General features: G+C 41.1%; 1 protein-coding gene across 1 annotated transcript; it reads right to left on the bottom strand.

Annotated features, from left to right (window-relative positions):
• Positions 1–378: 378 nt before the first annotated feature.
• On the bottom strand, positions 379–21,082 carry LOC113253249 (myosin regulatory light chain 12B). Its single transcript, XM_026496037.4, has 4 exons — positions 20,723–21,082; positions 8,170–8,368; positions 4,979–5,140; positions 379–3,734 (listed from the first exon to the last, which is right to left on the bottom strand). The coding sequence occupies exons 2-4, from the start codon at positions 8,351–8,353 to the stop codon at positions 3,562–3,564; spliced, it is 519 nt and encodes a 172-aa protein (XP_026351822.1). The 5' UTR covers positions 8,354–8,368; positions 20,723–21,082; the 3' UTR covers positions 379–3,561.
• Between the last annotated feature and the right edge of the window lie 249 nt (positions 21,083–21,331).

Raw genomic sequence — 21,331 nt, 5'->3', positions numbered from 1 at the left:
GCCATCTAGTGACAGTTCTGGTTATTGTCTCTAAAATTGTACATGACAAGAGTGGGATGTATGCAATCCCTGATCTTGAGCATTTTTCTGTCCAAGAAAACTTTTCTCAGAATTTCAGTATGTGATAGACTTTCACATCCTCATTCATGTTTCCCATATGACATATTTACAGAGCCTATTCATACCAGATTTTTCAGTTTATATGTTTATATTTCAAAGACTGTTCCTTATCTTTTAAGATCTGTCAATTTTGAGTGGCAACACTGATACAATTATTTTTCAGGATAAACAATATTAAATATACACATTGATTATAAGACATCCTGTTTTCAAAAATATTTAAATATTTTTTAAAAAGTCAATTTACAATCAAGGAGATTCATTATTCAAGTATTTATTCATATATATATTGCTGAACTTTAAAATTTACTTGTATGCAATCATTTTATTAGGAACGATAATCCATTAAATGTATAATTGAATATAATTTTATTTTTATAAATATTAATGGACTTCATATAGATGATATATAGTACACATAAATTTACAGATTAGAAAAAAACTTTGTTCAGGCTACAGATATTATTTAACTAGGAAACTATAGGTTTAATGAGAAGCCTTCTAGCTCTCAAAAAGTTTATAAGCTAGTCTTGGCTCAGATACCATCTAGTTATATCAAGCTGAGCAAGTCAGGGAACTTCTGTAACTCAGTATTCTCAACTGTAAAATGGGTTAACAATGCCTACCTTATCCACCTCCCAGAGTGAAATTTCTTTATGATGGTAAGAAACTAATGGTGTTATTTGCAATAATCATTTTCCTGGGAGGGCAGGCTCTGGAGCTAGACTGGCTGGACTCAAATTATAGCCCATTGCCTCCCCGCTGTGTGTAACCTTGGTAAGTTACTTCTCTGCTCCTCAGTTCTTCATTTGTACAACAGGTATAATAAAAATACCTTCCTCAAAGGGAGGTAGGATAACATGCTTAGTACATAGTAAATATTCAGTACAGTTTTAACTATGTGATTAAATCACATATCCCCAGTGTGATAGCCAAAAGATCAATTGTCAACTTGAGAGATCATCACTATGTGGTTCTCAAAAAAGGGGAAGGTACTAGAGAGTTTTCACCACCATCACCAGTATTTATTGAACACCAGAAAGGAACAAGGTCCTAACCCAGGTGCCTTATAGTACTGGATTCCACAGCTCTCTTTAGAGATCCTATAGACGAAACAGAACGGGATAGGTCAGGTCAACATAAGCTATTGAGAAACAACTGAATTTTTTATAATCTTGAAAAATTCTTCCCTTCCAATCTTTCCAATCTGCCCTTAAGCAGAGCAATAGAATAAACCAAAATGATGGCAGTTGGAATGATGCCAGAGAGACAGCAGCCAGGCAAGTTTGGAGCAGAGGAAACCGACAGGGAGAGGCTTTTTACAGCCAACCTCCTCTCCTATTTCTGGAGTCCAAGCCGCCCTTGTGTCTTACCTAGTCTCTTAACTGGAAGCCTTCTTACTTCTCTTGCCCCTCATTTCTATACGCCATGGCAAGGTTAAGTTTCCAAAACCCTAACCCTTCTTCCCCTCTCAAAGCCCGATTCCACACTTAAGCTAATCAGCAAATACCATCCTATGTCCTTGTCCAATGCTCTCCCAGTGCTCCTGCCACAGCATGCCCTGAAATGAGCCTTTTGAGTGGGACCTCTTCTTGTCATGCAGATCTCTGCTTAATGTCACATCCCGGAGGCCCTCCGCCACACTTGCTTCATTCTTCGTCTCACAATACTTGTGTGATAGGGCTTACTGATCCTGCCTCTCACCAGAGAATGTGAACGCCAGGAGGGCAGCAGCATCCTTGTCTGTCCTGACCCCAGTTACCCCCAACACTTACAAGAGTGCCTAGCACATAACGAGTGGCTGATCAGTCTTGGTTTAATGACGATCAAGATTATCATGGTAGATTTTCCCCTTTCCTTAAAACATATGGGATTCTCCACCTGGTGCAACGCTACATGGTGACTTGAAGCTTGGACGGGTGCTTCGGCTTGTCTGAACCTCAGCTCTCATCAGAAAAGAAGGAATAACACCTGCCCTGCCTACCTCGTGTGCCGTGAGGATTAGATAATAAAGGTGAAAGCTCTCATGAAGTGCGAGCACTCTACTAGACCATCTTTGGTTTTAAAGATGATGAAAAGGAAGCCCAGAAAAATTGAGCGGCAATACGTGACCAGGATTTGCCTACCACACCAAGCTCTAAGGCACAAATATTAAATGGTATGAAAATGCATTCATCTGAAGCAGATAAAATACCAGTACAACAATTTTAAGAGAGGGAATAGATGTTGAACAAGATTGGGAAAATTTTAGATTTTTTTCCTTTTTCAGGTTTTTCTCTCCTACTTTGCATATTGCCTGGCCTGGAGGGTTTTAAATGAGCTCTGTAACAGCCTTGGCTGTTTTCCAGTCCTTGCTATAGTCAACAGCCTATACACCACACGAACTACCTTCAAACATAATCTTGCTTAAAATCATTTGTCTTCTATTTTTTAATGGGATACTTTTCTGAAATTCTGTTCAAATAATCAATTTCCATGAATTATTTTAAATTTCAATGGCTACAAAATTATGTTAGAAGGTAATGGAAATATCTTGACCTTTTAGGCATTTGGGGCTTTTTGCAGAGAGAGCACAGGATTCCAGGACTATAAGCTCGAGTTAGGTGCCCCAGGTTGCAATCCCACCTCTCACTCTACTGACTCAATCACTCAACTCTGCAGAGCTCAGTTCCCCCACCTGAAACACAGAGCTAATAAAAATCTATCTCACAAGGTCGTTGGGAAGATTCAGTGAAAAATCACCTATGGGCAGTGCTTTACATACAGTAAATGTTTTTAATAACTATTCTTTTCTTCAGAATTTTGCCTCATCTTCTTAGGCTCTAAGATCCATAAAATGTTAAATGTTTTCTAAGATATATCCTATATTTATCATTCAATAGTTTAAACATCTGACTTACTAAACGCATGAAAAAAACCAAAGGCAATAAGTAGTTTGAACTGCATAATGATGTTAATTTGTACTTAGACATTCCAAAGAACACTGTCCCACATAAGGGAAAATTCAGCTTTACCATGAAATTTGAATTATGTGAAGTTGAAAATCTGAAAAAAAAGACTACCCCCAACTACCACTTATTTGTTTAACTTTCCATTATATTCCATTTGAGTCAGCATAATCTTTATTTCAAAATAGTGTTTTTATTATATAAAAATGTAAAAATCCAGCAAAACCAGAAATACCGGATATATTTTCCTGGGCTTTCACATTTGTTGATTTTTATTCGCAATCTCTTTTTCAGCACAATTTACAACCTCAACCCCATTTGCAGTTTGATTATACAAGTGCTAAGTGGCAGAAAGGTCTAGAATAAATACATCAAAAAAAGACGCCAAGCTGTGAAACTAAGTTGCATGCAACAGGTCTATGAGGGTGGGGGAAAGTGCCTGGGAAATAAAACAGTAAGACAAAGCAATTGGAAGGTTTTAGCTAAAGTTCTTTCAGTCATCTTTGTCTTTTGCTCCATGTTTAAGGATGCGCGTGAACTCAATATAATTGAAATTTCCCTTTTTGTCGATAGGCGCTTCTCTGTACAGCTCATCCACTTCCTCGTCTGTAAACCGATCTCCCATGGTTGTCAGCAGTTCTCTCAGGTAATCTTCCTGGATGGTGCCTGGAAGGCATTAGAGAGAAGGTAGTCACGAATACTTCCTGGCACTTTAATGGTTTATTTCTAAACTAGGCCAGTGTTACAAAATATTTCTGAATATCCACACTTCCGTGAACAAAATAAATTAGTGAACTAAGGCAAATTGTAAATTTATCATTATGTTTGTCTATTACTTTTTTTTTTTTTAAGATTTTATTTATTTGAGAGAGAGAGAGAACGAGTCAGGGGAGGGGCAGAGAAGCAGACTTCCCGCTGAACAGGGAGCCCCATGTGGGACTTGATCCCAGCACCTTGGGATCATGACCTGAGCCAAAGGCTGATGCTTAACCGACTGAGCCACCCAGGTGCCCTGCCTATTACTTTTAGAGTTCTTTCATTCTAGAATTTTTTTTTTTTAAGGTTTTATTTATTTATTTGAGAGAGAGAGAGTGAGCAGGGGAGGGGCAGAGGGAGAGGGAGTGAATCTCAAGCAGACTCTGCACTGACCTGGAGCCCGACACAGGGCTCGAACTCACGACCCTGAGATCATGACCTGAGCTGAAACCAAGAGTCGGATGCTTAACCAACTGAGCCACCGAGGTGCCCCTAGAGTTCTTTCATTGTAAAAGCTCAGTTAATAGATTATAATGCTTACAAAATTAATTTGAAGCAAGTGTTTTCTAGAGGAAGAAAAAAAACCCTCTGTATTTCAGAGATATAAAGAAAAAAAAAGGGCAGCTGCCCAGAAAAAAGACCAAATGTGCACGAGGGACGGTGCAGTTGTGACAGGTAGAGACGGGAAGCAGGAAGGTGCAAGGTGTATGTGAGGAAGTGCCGGTGGCTGAGGAGTGCATTAAGAGAGAAGGAAAGGGGAAATGAGAGGAGTAAGAAATGTGAATACTTAGGCTTTACACGCCTTAAAATGAGAAAAAAAAAGAAAGATTTTAACTGTTCAAGTTAATTATACTTTTTGGTGAGAGTCACTTGAAGAAGTAGTTTTCATTGTCTAAAAAATACTATTTAACAGACAATTCTCCATTTGGCTTTCAGGACGCTTCCAACCAAATTCAAAGATTAGCACCACAAACTGGGCAGCTTTATGACCCATATACCTGTGACCTCCCCATTCTCGGTCATATCATCCTATTATAAATGATAGTTTATTCATTTTTTTTTAAAGTTACATTTTACTCATCTTCTTCATTTCCTAAAAAGTGTTTCATACAGTTTGGAATGAGGGTGGGCATGAACAAACAAAGAGCACTCACCAGTTGCTTCTTCATCAAAGCAAGCAAAAGCGTTTCTGATGACATCTTCCGGATCTGTACCATTTAACTTCTCACCAAACATCGTGAGGAACATGGTGAAATTTATGGGCCCGGGAGCCTCATTCATCATGGCCTCAAGGTATGCATCGGTTGGATTCTTCCCTGTAAGATTTCACATTTTAACATTTAAGGACAAAGAACTAATTTCAACACATAATTATTTTGTTATTGTTATGCTCCCTAGTACATTTTTAAGTTAGATCATCACATGGAACTATTTTTTCAATTAACTTGCATTAAGAACATGTTTAAAAGACAATTTTTGACAATGTAAAAAATCTTTATCATTATAAAAATGTATTGTGGGCATAGGCTGAATGTTTTTCATTCACTGATACTTTCTGCAACCTTTCCTTCACTATTTTCATTAAAAACAAGCACCTGAGGGGCGCCTGGAGCTGCTTAGTCAGTTAAGTGTCTGCCTTTGCACAGGTCATCATCTCGGGGGCCTGGGACCAAGCCCCGCGTTGGGCTCCCTGCTCAGTGGAAAGCCTGCTTCTCCCTCTCCTTCTGCCTCTCTCCCCCAGCTCATGCTCTCTCTCTCTTTCACTCTTTCTCTCTCAAATAAATAAATAAATAAAATCTTAAAAAACAAAACAAAACAAAACAACAGGCACTTGAAACCATGAACCAGGCAAGGCCACATTTTTGCATCTTGAAATGTTAATAATGCTAAAGGCCCATCAGGGCATTTCATTTCAATGCCAGTTGTTTAAACAATTAAAATATTCGTATTTCCAATTGTGGCACAGTTGCCCATGAATTGGTATGTTTCAAAAATTTTATTAAATAAGTTGGTCATTTAAGATAAAACTATTAGGTTGGTTTAGAACTGAGAGCTCATTTTGAACAATGTTATCTATTATTCGGCCGCAAGACATAGGAGCAAATGTGGTTTACTCATATGGCAAAACTAGTTTAGTATTGCTCATAATGGGAAATCTTAATCTCAGTTTCAACTAAGAACACTTCTCCCTATGGAGGGAGATTCCTCAGGAGACCATCCCCTGGAACAGCCAGTCATGGTGGGAATAACAAAGCACTCCTCTTTGTCCAGGCACTTGTGAGGCTCCCATGGTATAGGAAAAGTAGCCCTGAACGAAGGGTCTAAATAGTGAGTTTGAATCCCAGTTCTGCCACTGACTGTGTGACCTGAGAAAATGTGGCAGCTATCTAGGGTTTACTTTTTTAATTTTTAAATCTGTAAAATGGACTGGTTAAACTCAGTATCTGAAAAGTTCCTTCCAACATTAAGTTTGTAATGATTCTCCATGAAAAGAGTATCTTAAGTTAGATATTCATATCTAAGGAAGCAGCTGAATATTACATCCAAAAGTGCCAAGGACAGTCAAATCTAGATTTATGTTTCTTTTTTTTTTTTTTTTTAAAGATTTTATTTATTTATTTGACAGAGATAGAGACAGCCAGCGAGAGAGGGAACACAAGCAGGGGGAGTGGGAGAGGAAGAAGCAGGCTCCTAGCGGAGGAGCCTGATGTGGGGCTCGATCCCAGAACGCTGGGATCACGCCCTGAGCCGAAGGCAGACGCTTAACCGCTGTGCCACCCAGGCGCCCCTAGATTTATGTTTCATATGTAGTTTTCCTCCTGCGAATTTGAGTGAACTTTAAATGCCAAGCTGGCACCCGTCTTACTGTGTATTACCTGTCTCACTCATTACACCTATTCAACGTAACAATACAAAAATTAGACCAAAATTCATTTCAAGATTCACTGAATACGTGAAAGGAGCTAAAAAAGATCTACTTTTCTACCTTCAAATTTAATTCAACTCTCTTGCCACAATTGTTCTGGGAAAAATGTCTAACCCAAAGGTGTCAAGAAAACATGGGTACAAGAAAGACACATGGATTGGTTTAGGTTAAGCAACTATGGACCCATTTAAGGCATCCAATATAATTTATTGATTTGAAAGGTAAATAAATACGTATCTTTAAAAGCATGGGTTCCCCAAAATGAAAGGGCCCAAAGTGGGCCTCTTATTCTACCATCCCTCATTCATCCAACAAAAATTAACCGAGCATCTACTATGAGCAGGGCACAGACTTAAGTGTTCAATCTTTTTTTTTTTTTTTTTTAAGATTTTACTTATTTATTTGAGAGAGAGAAAGAGAGAGAACATGAGCACGGGTGGGGAAGAGGGAGAAGCAAGCTCCCTGCTGAGCAGGGAACTGATGCAGGGCTCGATCCCAGGACCCTGGGATCATGACCTGAGCCAAACGCAGACGATTAACCGACTGAGACACCCAGGTGTCAAGTGTTCAATCTTTGTAATACAACTAAGTCCTTCAATTTTTCTCCACAGCTTTCTTCAGTGGTGATCCACCCAAAAGAGCACACTTAGCTATTCTGAGTGTGAAGAACACTGGGATCCAACCTACCTCCAAGTCAATAACTTAGTTCAGTATCCTGATCCTACTCTCACTCTGAATAAAGAAAATGTTGCAAAATGTTAACGACTGGTGCACTAGGGAAAATATCTATGCATGTTCATCATACTGTTCTTTCAACTTTTTGCAGGCTTAAAATTTTTCAAAGTAATATATTAGAATGAAAATTGTGTTCCGGTTACTAAGAGGAAAAGAATAGCAAACCTCTCTCTTTGCCCTCTGGCCCATGAACTGCCCTTTCTGGCTAATAGTCAAGCACAAGAAAACTCTAGAGAGCAGAGCCTAACCATAGGCCATTCCTGACCTACACCCCTTCCCTGCCCAGTCTACAGAGAACTCCTAGACTTGCTGTTCCCAACTGTCAACTCACTGCTGACTTGGGGCAGAACGTGGAGGACCTTCCCTCTCATCCTTTTTAAGATCACAACAAACAACAACAAAATCATACAAGGAATAATAAATTAACACCCATATAACCAAAAGGACAAAGGGGCAGTTTCTGTTTGCTTTAAATCTTATATCTTTATATTTTCTTTACCTTAATTAATTATAAATAAAATCCTCTTATGACTGGCCAACCCCATATGGCACTTCCCACCCAGACATATCTCACTAGGCCTTTGAGATAAGGAGAGAAATACTTACACATCACACAAAAAATAATTCATAAAACACTGAATTATTATTTTGGGGAGGTGGGCATATTAAGAATATAAAAGCTACCTAGAGAAGCAAGCATATCATGCAGATCCTCCTTGTCAATGAAACCATCTCTGTTCTGATCGATCATGTTGAAGGCTTCTTTGAACTCCTGAATCTGCGACTGGTCAAACATGGCGAACACGTTGGATGTTGCACGCTGGGGGCGCTTCTTGGTGGTCTTGGTCTTTGCCTTTTTGCTCGACATGGTGGCTGTTTAATTCTAGAGTTAAAAAGAAAAAACATAAACCAAAAAACAATGCATAAAATATAAAACAAAAAATGAACCTGTAACACCTAAAGTCAATGAATAAAAATATCTTAATGTAGAATTATCACTTCAATTGTGTAGGAATAAATAGACATTTCAACTTTACTTCCAATGTGACAATTACATGGTTAGGAAAAAGCAGTTTTGAAAAATTTAAGAAACAGAACAGAAATCATTATATAGCTTGCCTCCAAATTTCATGAGACTCATTTTTAAGTGGAAATTAATTTAAGACAGACTCCAAAGTTGACATTTCATCTTACTTTTTACAAGAATCATCCCATTGGATCCTCCTAACAACCCAATGCAGTAGGTGCTCTTTTTACTCCATTTTATTACCAATATTGCATAACCTCTAAGCCTTGGTTTTTCAAAACACAGTATGAAAACCAGGGAAGCTCACACAATCCTCGGTTTTACAGCAAAACACAGCCTCTGTTTCAATGCAAGTGAGACTTATATATGAGACAACATTCACAAAGGAACTAGTATAGTCACTGTATGGTACATGTTCAAAAGGCTCTCTCATCTTAAAAAAAAATTATCAAAACCTACTTTTTTTTTTTTTTTTAAGTAATCTCCATGCCCAACATGGGGCTCGAACTCACATGGGGCTTGAACCCAGGACCCCGAGATCGAGTCATATGCTCTACCAACCAAGTCAGCCAAGCACCCCAAAACCTACTCTTTAATCTTGCATCCCTTCTAGCTTCATCCTCATTTCCCCTTTCCTTTGACAAAACTTTTAGAAGAGCAGTCTGATACTCAACTGTCTCCATTTTCTCATCTTTCCAATCACTCCTCAATTCTCTATAATATGGCTTCAATGGTAGCCTCCAAAACTCTACTGAAAGCCACCAATAATTTAGATGTCAAGTAGGAGGTGCCTGAGTGGCTCAGTCAGTTAAGTGTCCTATTCTTGATCTCAGCTCAGATCTTGATCTAAGGGTTGTGAGTTGAAGCCCCATGTTGGGCTCCACAAAGGGCATGGAGCCTACTTAAAAAAAAAAAAAAAGAAAGTAAACGTCAAATAGAATGAACACATTTCATTCCATTTTTTATTTGCAGTTTTAAATAAACACAACGCGGGGCGCCTGGGTAGCGCAGTGGTTAGGCGACTGCCTTCGGCTCAGGGCGTGATCCCAGCGTTCTGGGTTCGAGCCCCACATCAGGCTCCTCCGCTATGAGCCTGCTTCTTCCTCTCCCACTCCCCCTGCTTGTGTTCCCTCTCTCGCTGGCTGTCTCTCTCTGTCAAATAAATAAATAAATAAATAAATAAATAAATAAACAACGCAAAAAATACTATCAGCTTTGGAATTAGAAAGTCCTGAGTTCAAATCTCAGCTCCATAAATAAAATCTTAAAATAAATAAATAAATAAATAAATAAATAAATAAACAACGCAAAAAATACTATCAGCTTTGGAATTAGAAAGTCCTGAGTTCAAATCTCAGCTCCACCATTACTAGCTACATATAACCTTGGAAAACCCAGAGAGACCTGAGCAATTTTTCGATCAAATATCTTATTCAATCTTCACAACTGCCCTATGAGATAGATATTATCTAGGTTAAAATATGAAATCAATGGCCCTGTGTAGTAAACAATTTTGCCCAAAGAGAGGCTTGGCCTTTTTCCTCTGCTTCTGGGAGGTAATCTCTAAGCCTGTGGAATGTCCTGACTGATAAACGGGGTCTTGGGTCACATCAGACAATCTAACAATGTAACTTATTGTGGGGGTTATGGGTCATGTGTTACCAGTTTGACCTCTCAAGGGTGTAGAGACTGAGATCAGCCACAGAGCAGCTGACAGTATCTACATGACGGAGCTCCAATAAAAACTATGGCTATCAAGGATCAAGTGAGCTTTCCTAGTTGGCAATACTCCATGCCTACTGTCACATCTTGTTGCCAGGAGGAGTCAACACTGTCCATGGAAGACAACAACTGGAGCTCTGCATCTGGGACCCTCCTGGACTCTGCACCAGACATCTCTTTCCTTGGCTGATTTTAATCTGAATCCTTTTACTGCAATAAACCATAACCAAGGGTGTAACAGCTTTCAATGAGTTCTGTGAATCCTAGCAAAATTATCAGACCTGAGGGTTGTCTTGGGGACCCAAACTTGCGATTGGTATCAGAAATGAGGGTGGTTTTGGGGACTGTTGCTTTAACTCTGCAGCCCCATAGTATGAAAGCAGAGGACCAGCTGGCGCAGCAGCTGACCAAGGCAATTTTGGACTTTGGTTGTTGGGACTTTTAGTCTTGACCTTTTTTCTTCTTTTTTTTTTAATAAAGATTTTATTTATTTGACAGAGAGAGGGAGAGAGCACAAGCAGGAGGAGCGGCAGGCAGAAGGAGGAGAAGCAGACTCCCTGCTGAGCACAGAGCCCGACCTGGGGCTCGAATCAGGACCGGAGCCAAAGGCAGCCACTTAACCAACTGAATCATCTGAACTCTACACCCTACGTGGGGCTGTAACTCACAACCCTGAGATCAAGAGTTGCATGGTCTACCAACTGAGCCAGCCAGGCAGGCCTAGTCTTGGAATTTTAATCTACACTGTTTACTTCTCTTTCTTCAATTCAAAAAAATACACCCCGGAGTATTCTGAAGCTTGGCTTAGTGGTGCAGGTTTGAAGTATACCCACCTTAGAGTTGTTACTCCTTCTCTACCCCATATAAATGTTAACTTTCTCCTCTGTCCTGTAACTTAGCTTGAGTTTAGTTATGTTGAGGGTTAAATAAGAGACAGAATGTAGTCCACCAGAAAGGCACTTGTCTACACTTTAATTCTTCTTCATATTCCAAAACTGTTGATTAAAATTTTTTCATGCTAAAAATTCTGATTCTGGGGCGCCTGGGTGGCTCAGTCGTTAAGTGTCTGCCTTCGGCTCAGGGCGTGATCCCGGCGTTCTGGGATCGAGCCCCATATTAGGCTCCTCTGCTGGGAGCCTGCTTCTTCTCTCCCACTCCCCCTGCTTGTGTTCTTTCTCTTGCTGGGTGTATCTCTCTGTCAAATAAATAAATAAAATCTTAAAAATAAATTCTATTTCTTCAAGATATAATATGTACAAAAGACAGTAAATCTGAAGGCAACAACTAGTTCTCTCAGTATCTACAAATTATGTTTGTGATAGAGTCATTTAGAAAAACCTCCCAGAGTAAATTTTTATTTATAAAAAATAATCAATTGTGTCATGCTAACCCTATAGCTACCCCAAAAGTCTATTGTATTTAAACATTTCTGAAGCTTGCTTGGGGATCTCCAAGAAGTTGATGCCAAGATGGGATTAAACATGCAAAGATTTTTATTAGGGGCCATGCCCATGAGAGAACGGGGAGGTAACCGATAAGGCCAGAAATGCCACTAGGACGCCAGAAATGCCACTAAGACAAGTCTGACCTCATGAGTGAAGGTACAGGGAAGGAAGGTGAAAAACAAGGGCAATTCATAAATGGCCCTAATCAAAACAAGTTACAGAACAGATAATAGGCTCGATGTAATAACACCATAATTTCTTCCAAAAAAAGGATTTTTCCCCCTGTACTTCACCTTAAAACTGTACACATTTATAATATATGTCTATGGCACCTATACACTACAAACATACACACATAAAATACAAACTGATAATAAAATATGAGCTGAAAGTGAGGCAAACTGTAGCAAAACGATCAATCTGAAAAGAACTCTACCCCCAAAAGAAACTACCATCCTCTTTCTCCTTTCCTTCTGAGATAAGTATCTTGGCTTTCTCTATTTTCTCACTTCCCACTCACTTTTAACCCACCACAATCTGGCTTTTTTCCTCTCCTGCAACTGCTTTCAAACTGCCAAATCCAGTCTAACTCCTTGGGATCACTCTGCTGTATTTAACACCATTTTATCCCTCTTTTCTTCAGAGCCTCAACAACTCTTGGCCTTGGTGAACAGTAACCGTAGAAAAGAACTGTCCAAACTGGAAAGAAGAGTGCAAGGTTCCCAACCTTGAAGACCTTCCACTCTAACAAGGGAGACTCCTTCTTCTTCTTCTTCTTCTTTTTTTTAACATTTTATTTCTTTGAGAGAGTGGGAGAGAGAGAGGGCAGAAGTGGGGCTGGGGGCTGGGGGGAGGGAGGAGAAGCAGAGGGAGAGAGAAGCAGACTCCCCCTGAGCAGGGAGCCGATATGGGGCTCAATCCCAGGACTCCAGAATCATGACCCGAGCCGAAGGCAGATGCTTAACCGACTGAGCCACCCAGGCGCCCCACAAGGGAGACTCCTAGTGATACTGGAAAGGTTGGTTTATGTAAAATGCTACACTTGACTTGTGGATAGCAATGGAATCTTCTCTCAGTTCTATTTCTATGATTGGTCCTCCTCCATTTTCTTGTTAGGCTTTTATCTTCTCCACTCACCTAAATATTCATGTTTCCCAATATTCTAGCAGTCCATGGCTTATTAATTCTTTCCATTCTGCTTTCCTTGGATAATCTCATCAACTCTCACTGGTCTGACAACACTGATGACTCCCAAGTCTGTATCTCCAGGCCTGACCTTTCCCCTGGGCTGCAGACTCTAATACCCAATCGCTTGTGAAAGGCACCCATTTGAACACCCCACAGACACTCACCATCAATGTGTTGAAAACTGAATTCATAATTTTCCCATTTCTAAATTTCTTTAGCTTTCTGTCTTCTCTCAGTTAATGACAGTATCATTTACCTATTCATCAAGCCGGAAACCTAGGGGTTGTCCCTAACTCATCCCTCTCCCTGGAGAATCAGGCCCTGCCTCTTGAATATTTCTCAGCCTTGCTCATCTTCCTCATTCCTCTCCCACCACCTGAAACTGGGCCTTCAGTATATCTGTGTAGAATATTTCTATTTCAGCTAGCCTATCTTCTTGCCTTCTCGTCCCTCTACGCTGCCCTTTGTGTCCCGCCAGTGGTGTCTAACACGTGAACATGACCTTGCCTTTCCCTTAACAATCCTCGTTGGCTCTCCACTGCATATAGTACAAAGCACAAGTTCTTCACCATGGTATACAAGGTCCTCCTTTCCATATGCTAGAATGACCTTTCCAGCCTTATCTCTAGCCATTCTTTGTACTTCTCCTTCAGCACCACCAAACTGCTTGGCTGTGTCCATGGCACCATGCAGTTTCTTACCTCATGTGCTTTTGTTCTTGCTATTTTTCCAGCCCCAAATGCTTTAAGACCAGAGAGAAAATTAAAGGTCTACTCGACTTATGGCTCCACTACCATTTACTGAGTGACTCATGTGCTGGGCACATTATGTGCATTAAACTTATCATACCTGCTTTACAAATATGAAGAAACTGAAGATCAAAGCTATTTAATAACTTTCCCAAGGTCACCTAGTGGCAGAGCTGGGATCCGAACACCATTTATTAAAGGTTATTTCTACCTTTGTATTTTTTACTTTGTACTAAATGTTCTTCTAGTCATTTTACCACAAAATTTTAAAACACCTTTCAATACTACCAACATAATCCAACACTGATTTTTTAAAAAAGATTTTATTTATTTGAGGGAGAGTGTGTGTGCAAGAAAGTGGGGGGAGGCGTACAGGGAGAGAGAGAGAGAGAGAACCTCAAGCATACTCCCCACTGAGCAGAGAGCTCCATGTGGGGCTCAATCTCACCACGCTGAGATCATGACCTGAGCCAAAATCAACCTCAGATACTTAACTCACTGAGTCACCCAGGCACCCCCTCCCCCACTGATTTCTGAGCAGTGACTTTCCTCTGAATTCAAATCCTCGAGTTTTCAAATAAATTCAGACTATACTGGGGAAACCAATGTACAGAATAGAACTGCATAGTGGAATGGACGGTGTAATGTAGGTTTATTTAAGTGACAATATTTCCTACCAGTCATGGCCTTGGTTTGACATCATAAAGCCTTGAAACCTTTACCTTGGACTGCCAAATTAATGTTTAACCTATACATGTTAAAGAGGAAACAATAATCAAACTCCACCCTTAACTATAATTACAGAAAAAAATCCATATAAACCAGCGTATAATGTAATGAAGAAACCTCAGTAGCAGTAAAAACTTCTCGCTTCCTCTTCAGAATTTTTATTTCATTATTTTTATGAATTTCTCATATAGAGTGAACTAAATGTTATATGTACTGTTCAGAGTTTACAAGAAGGGCAGGGATTATGGGAATCCGGTACATGTGGTTGTGGTGTCAACATATTTAGATAATAATCTACATGTCTGCAAAACACCTGCAATACTGATGTGTAAATCAAAACATGGGCACGATAATCACTAATAAGCAGAAATTGCTTGTGAACTTCATCCAGCCTATATGCCTTTATTGGCTTGTATTGGGCACATTCTGCCAGCTGCCTAGGACTTCGACATTCCTTTGAGGCTTCTTCCTTTAAGTGTCTTAAGTCAGTTGGTTGCTGTCACCATGTAGTAAGTAAACATGTCTCTCACAGCAGTTAACCTTCTGGTCTCAATCTGGGCTGCACATTAGAATCATCTTGGAAGTTTAAAAAAAAACTGATGCCTGGGACGCCTGGGTAGTGCAGTCGTTAGGCGTCTGCCTTTGGCTCAGGGAGTGATCCTGGCGTTCGGAGATCGAGTCCCACATCGCACTCCTCCGCTGGGAGCCTGCTTCTTCCTCTCCCACTCCCCCTGCTTGTGTTCCCTCTCTCGCTGGCTGTCTATCTCTGTCAAATAAATTTAAAAAAATTAAAAAAAAATCTTAAAAAAAACAAAACTGATGCCTAGGTCCTAGTCTGGTCTAACTGAAACTGAATGATGATGGGTAGGGCCCAGCAACTTCTATTTTAAAAAGTGCATCAGGTGATTTCATGCATGAGGGTTGCAAACCAAAATTAACCATTTAGAAGGCACTATTTATGCACTGAGTTCCCTTCAGTTTTTAAAATTTGGTCATTATGTTTTAATGGAGATGCCAGAGACCTGGATACTAATTCCAGTTCTGTCACTCACAAGTTACATGACCTTGCGTCATTTTAGCTTTCCTGGGCCTCACTGTCCTCCTCTGTAAAATAGAAGAAGTAGATCAGAAGTCACAAAGTGGCAGCTACCAAACTATATGCAGTCTGCAGGGAGGTTCATTTAATTCTCCCAGGGAAGATCTTTTAAAATGCCCCTTTAAGTAACTGAATTAGTTTGCCAACATTTAAAAAAACTGAATAGTTACTTTAATAAAAACAAATTCCAGACCTCTTGAAAAACTGTATGATAAAGAATCACTTGACCAGCATTCCCAAGTTCCTGTAGATAATGAGTATTCAGTGAGCAGTTCCCACTACTCCCTACAGCTTCCTGTCACAGCTGGAATTTGTTTATGTGACTGAGAGCCTCTGAGAGCTCTGAACTTGTTCCTTGGCTTCTGAGAGCATCTGAACTTGTTCCCTGGCTACAGTGGTAGCCAAACTCTAAGATGGCCCCCAATATTTCTCCTGCCCTTGCGCAATCCCATCCAACAGTGAAAAGGGACCTTTGTAGGGAGGTAAAATAATTTTCCTCTACCCTTCTGAGTTCTTGGCTGACCCCTCTGTAATTATAGATTCACAAGAAAAAAACAAGTTTATTAACATGTATTCATGGGAGATACCCGGGGAAAAGCCAACTCAGAAAGGTAACTTAGAACTCAGCTTAAATATCATCTCCAGCTAAAGACAAAGAAGGAAGGTATGTGCGAGGGGAAGAGGCTAATTGCAGAAGTTGCACGGTAAACAGGGTAAGGCTTGTCATGTAGACTGAAGTCAGGGCTTTCTCCACTGATGAGAGTCGAAAGTTGTCTCCAGAGAGTAATCTTTGTTCTTCCTGGTACAGAGGGGAGGAAGGGTACCTTTGTAAATTTATGTCCTGCTTTTAGGCAAATAGGAGGACAGATAACTTTTCTTATGTCTGCTTCTTCAATTGCCTTCAGCTCAAAATCATCTTTATGCCAAAGTAGCATATTTTGGAGTGGCATATTCTGCTACTCTTCATAACCAATAGGTTATTGCAAAAATGATGGTGTGTCCTTGTAATAGACACTGCAGCTTCTGCCTTGCTCTTCCTCAGACCACTCAATCTGAGGCAAGCCAGCACCAGGACACGAGGGCCTTACACAGCCCCATAGAAAGGTCCATGTGGCAGGGAACCGAAGCCTCCTGCCAAGAGTCAACACCAACCTGCCAGCCACGTGAGTCAGCCATCTTGGAGGTTGATCTTCCTTCAAATGATTGCAAACCCAGCTGACACCGGGACTGCAACCTCATAGACTCAAAACCACTAGACACAAAACCAAGCTCCCTTGGAATTCGAGACCCTCAGAAACTGTTTACTGTTTTTTTTTTAAGGTGCTGAATTTGGGGTAACTGGTTATATAGTACTAGAAAACTGGTAAAGCCACTTTGTTTCTTTGGTGTCTTTAATATTAAAATAGGACAATGCTTTTATTTCAGAATTATGGCCACAGTCAAGTTTGTATTGGATAGGGAATTTTTGATTCCAGGTTAGAAAATTTTAATTCCTTCTTTTCAATTTCTCTATGTTCTGTGGGCTCTTTTTTCTTTTTAAAAAATATTTTGTTATTTTATTTTTTAAAGTAATCTCTACACCCAATGTGGGGCTCAAACCTACAATCCCGAGATCAAGATTTGCATGCTTTACCAACTGAGCCACTCAAGCACCCCTTTTTCTTGCCATTTAAAAAATATTTTCTAGTAATTTAACCATATCATCTAGGTTTTTAAATGTTAGCCCACAGTTACTCATAATACTATTTTAATTACTTTTTAAAAAGTTTATTTATTTTTAAAGTTTATTTATTCCCCAACGTGGGGCTCAAACTCATGACTTGAGATCAAGAGTTGCATGCTCTGACTGAGCCAGCCAGGCACCCCTTCTGTGGGTGCCTCTTTGAACTGCAACACAGTCACCACTTCCTCAACATTCCCATCAACACTGTCCTATTCTTCTGATTCCTATGCTGATTTGCTAATTCTTCTTACTACCTAATTGGAGTTTTTTCCAAAGCTCTATCCTTGAAGTATTGTGATTTTCTCAGGTACTGGTCGAAAAACCAGGAGCATAAAGCTACCTCTCAAAAATGAGGTAACTGGGGAGGGAAGAGGACCTGGTTTTGTGAGCAAAAGGATGATCAAGAGTTCAAGTTTTAGCAAAGCCCCAGTAGAATGGTAGTGGAGAGGCCCAGGGACAGGATGCTGAGGGGGTCTCCTTTAGCCAGGCCAATTTGTAAGCAGAGGCACAAGTGAGGCCTAACAGTAAATGAATGGAAAAAGCAGAAAGCAGTTCTGCTAAAAGCTAAGGTCAATTCTGATTAAATTCTCATGCTCTCCATGGCCTATCAGAACCTTTAGAAATTTCTCATGGATTCATGGTCATTATTGTAGTCAAGACTAATGTTAGTGCCAATTAGGAGGATCAAATGACTGGATACATGAGCAACAGTCTGAAAACAGCAATTATAAGGAGAATTTAGTATATAATCAAGCTAAAACAGTCCACAAAATTAACCTCATATACTTAATGATATATCATTGTTTTTATGCTGCATATTTAGGACAATATGTAATCAGTTCTATGAATTACATCTATTATTTCTTTTACAGAGACAAATACAATTTTTACAGCTTTCCCCTTAGTACCAGCTAAGCTTTCCCCATAGCATACATATTTTAATATTTACCACATACATTATAATGCTGTCATTTTAAGATTATGAGTTTTATGATCATCCAAGCTGGCAGTAAACTTTCCATCCCCTGAACTCCCATATCATTTTGTTTTATTGCAGTGAAATTTATATATGCTGAAATGTACAGATCTTAAAAATGAGTTTTTGTAAATGTGAACTCCCATGTAACCACCATCCCAATCAAGTTAACATCACTCCAGAAAGTTTCTTCCAAGTCAGTGACCCTCTCCCATAGGCAATCATTGCATAGATTACTATAAATCAGAAATTTATTAAATTAACTACAAATTAGTTTGGTCTGTGACATTCTAATAAATGGAATTATACAGTGTATATTCCATATGCCTGACTTCTCTCACTCAATATAGTATTTTTGAGATTCATTTATCTTGTTGCATTTATCATTGGTTTATTCTTTTTACACCGCCCAGTAATATTCTCTTGCCATGCCATATACTTATACATTTTTGTGGCAATTTAGCCTTTTTACCTTGGATCATATGGTATAGTAGAGTGCCCTCCTCTTGGCAGGTGCTCCATAAATATTAGTATAGCAATACATACATATGCTTCCTTCCGATCACAAACAGAATTACATATACATACATAATGTAGATCCTAGATCTGACCACCAAAATAAATCTTTTCTCTACAGTCTACCCATGGTTCAGCATTAACTCTACTAGACTCTTCCCCAAGAGATCCTCAATGAAACTTATCGGTTAAGCCCTGTTCCATATCTGGAAGAAACAAAGCTGATAATAGACAATAACTGAGTGCTAAATATGTGCTAACCACTGGTCTAAGCATTTCACATATATTAACATATTTAATCCTCAAAATTTATGATATAGTTGCTGTTATCTCCATTTCTCAGATGACAAAATTAGAACAAAGAGAATAAACAATTTGCCTACAGCCACATAGCTAGAAAATGGTTGAGTTTAAATTCAGTATCTGTACTCAGGAAGGCTAGCTCCAGAGCTTGTACCACTGGCCCCTAATATCCTATATATAGATGGCTGAAATTCTCTATCATGAAAACACGGATAGCTAGTTGCGGGTACCAAGCAATGTCACCACACAGCTAAATGCAGAATAAGGAAGATACCAAAGCTTCTGGAAATGAAAATCACCCCCAGATACCTGATGACTTTGAATCCTAGAAGAGAGGGACAACCAGCCCCATTTACGGGCTCTTTTCTTTCCAAATCCCACAACCCTCGTCTGGGGATCTATCCTTCAGAAGTTTCAGTTCATTCTGTCAAAACTCAGTCTCATTAAAGCATAAATGAATATCAAGCCAGCCATTATAAAAGTTGTTTCATTCAAGAGAGCCTGAACAAACAAAAAGCTGTGCACTTAGTTATGAGGTCCGGCGGGGTCCACCTAATGCTCACAGAGAAAATGGATGGCACGTGTAAATCCTTCGAGTGACCTTGGGCAAATTACCTCACTTCGCTGGGTTTCAGTTTCCTCAATTATAAAATGAAAGATAATCTATAAGACAGATAATCTATTTCACAAGATAATCTATAAGGTTCTTTTGAATTCTAAAATGCTATGATTCTTTTCTTACCAAAAGACCATTCTAAATCCATCTTAAACAAAGGCTGCCAAACTAACCCTCTAAACACCCCCTTTCTTCATATTACTCCCTTTCTAAAGAATCCAAAATGACTGCCTAATGCCTCTTACATAATCTTTCATTTCTCGGTCAAGTTTTCAAGACATCCATAAAAATGCCTCATTTATTTATCTACCTACCTTTATATCCAACTATTATTCATTATAGTTCTTGTTCCATAGGCTGGTCTCCCCATCGTCTCCTTTCACACAACACGATTCCCACCTTTTCAGCTTTTAGTCTTGTTACCTCCTACCACAGATCCTGCCAGAAACACTTAAGTTCTACCTCCTAGGGCTGAATCCAAGGTCTTCAATGAGGTCATGATTCTTTGTCCAGGAAATCTTTCTTGACTTTTGTTATTCCTCCTTTTCTTAAAGCAACACGAATGAACTCAATCTTTACAAGATGCAAGACACAATGAAAGTTACAACTCCTATGGAAATCATTACATTTTAGCCTGTACCAACCATGCACTCTGGTATAGGTTCTCTAATAGATTCCTCCGACACTTCATCTAAGGCAAGAAGCAAGCACCGGTAGACTCCTACCCACCAAAGCACCTCGCACCGTGTGGGGGCACAGAGCAGGTGCTCAACACCCTAATCGGCCCACTGGGCCCGTGAGGGCCAGGCGCTGGCAGCGGGGCCTCTGGGCGCTCTGAGGCACCAGGTGGGTGAAGTCACCCGAGTGACGCAGGGCCGGTCTATCCGCTGCTGGGGACCCAGCCACCTCTTCCAACAGGGCGTCTCCCCAGCCCGGCTTCACCCGTCCTGGCGCTGCCCGGCCTCTCAACTTCCAGGCCCAGGCCCGGCCGCTGCCAGGACTCCTTGCCCACCCTCCTCGCCCAACCTGACAGGTGGCGCAGCCCCCGGCCCCCTGGGGCGGGGTCCGGCGGCGGGCGCGAGGCCGGAAGGGAGAAGGGACAGGAGCGGCCCGAGGGGTGTCGTGCGCGGGGGCGAGTGCCACTCACCGCCGCCAGACACCAGAACCCGGGCTGCCCTGCGCGAGACGACGAGCGACGGCGACGACGGCTGGGCTGCGGCGCGACAGTGGCGGCGGCCGGCACTTCCTGCCTCGAGAGGTGGACCGGAAAGCGCACCGGAAGGCAAGGCTGGATCCAACTCGGAACGGGGGGATGCGGGAGGGGTTCTCGCTCAAGACCGAGCGAATCCCGCTGTGTCGGCCGCGGAGCCGGGCTGGGGCCGACGAACACAGCCTGGGCTTTAGTTGTCTTCTGTGGCCTGTGGGATCTGCTGCCGCATCCCCTCCTGCATGCGGCTGTAGTCCCGCGGCCCGCCCTCCTCCCCCGCCTGCCGCGGCGGGTTCCCGCGGCCCTTCCGCATTCCTCGGCCGCCGAGCGCCGGGCCGAGCCTGGAATTTGACCCGGTGGGGCAGGGCGGGGCGCGCCGCGATACCTCGGGATTTGGGGGTCCCCGGGCGCTAGAAGCCGCCCACCCTGGACTCTCAGAGTTAGCACGGGAAAGTACAACTCCATTTGAACTCGAGGTAAAACGAGTAATTGTTTAGGGTGCGTCCCACGTAGTACTGCGGAAGGTAAGAGGGCGGCGGCCGGGCGGAC

The sequence above is a fragment of the Ursus arctos genome, unplaced genomic scaffold (assembly GCF_023065955.2).
Source record: "Ursus arctos isolate Adak ecotype North America unplaced genomic scaffold, UrsArc2.0 scaffold_17, whole genome shotgun sequence".
Classification (NCBI taxonomy): Eukaryota; Metazoa; Chordata; class Mammalia; order Carnivora; family Ursidae; genus Ursus; species Ursus arctos.
The sequence above is the reverse complement of the archived record's forward strand: the minus strand, read 5'-3'. Positions and strand labels throughout refer to the sequence as shown.

Coding starts and splice junctions, on each gene's coding strand:
- LOC113253249 (XM_026496037.4), bottom strand. CDS start 8,353: ATGTCGAGCAAAAAGGCAAAGACCAAGACCACCAAGAAGCGCCCCCAG. Junction 5,141..8,169: donor TGATATGCTTGCTTCTCTAG/GTAGCTTTTATA, acceptor GAAATCTTACAG/GGAAGAATCCAACCGATGCA. Junction 3,735..4,978: donor CTTTGATGAAGAAGCAACTG/GTGAGTGCTCTT, acceptor AATGCCTTCCAG/GCACCATCCAGGAAGATTAC.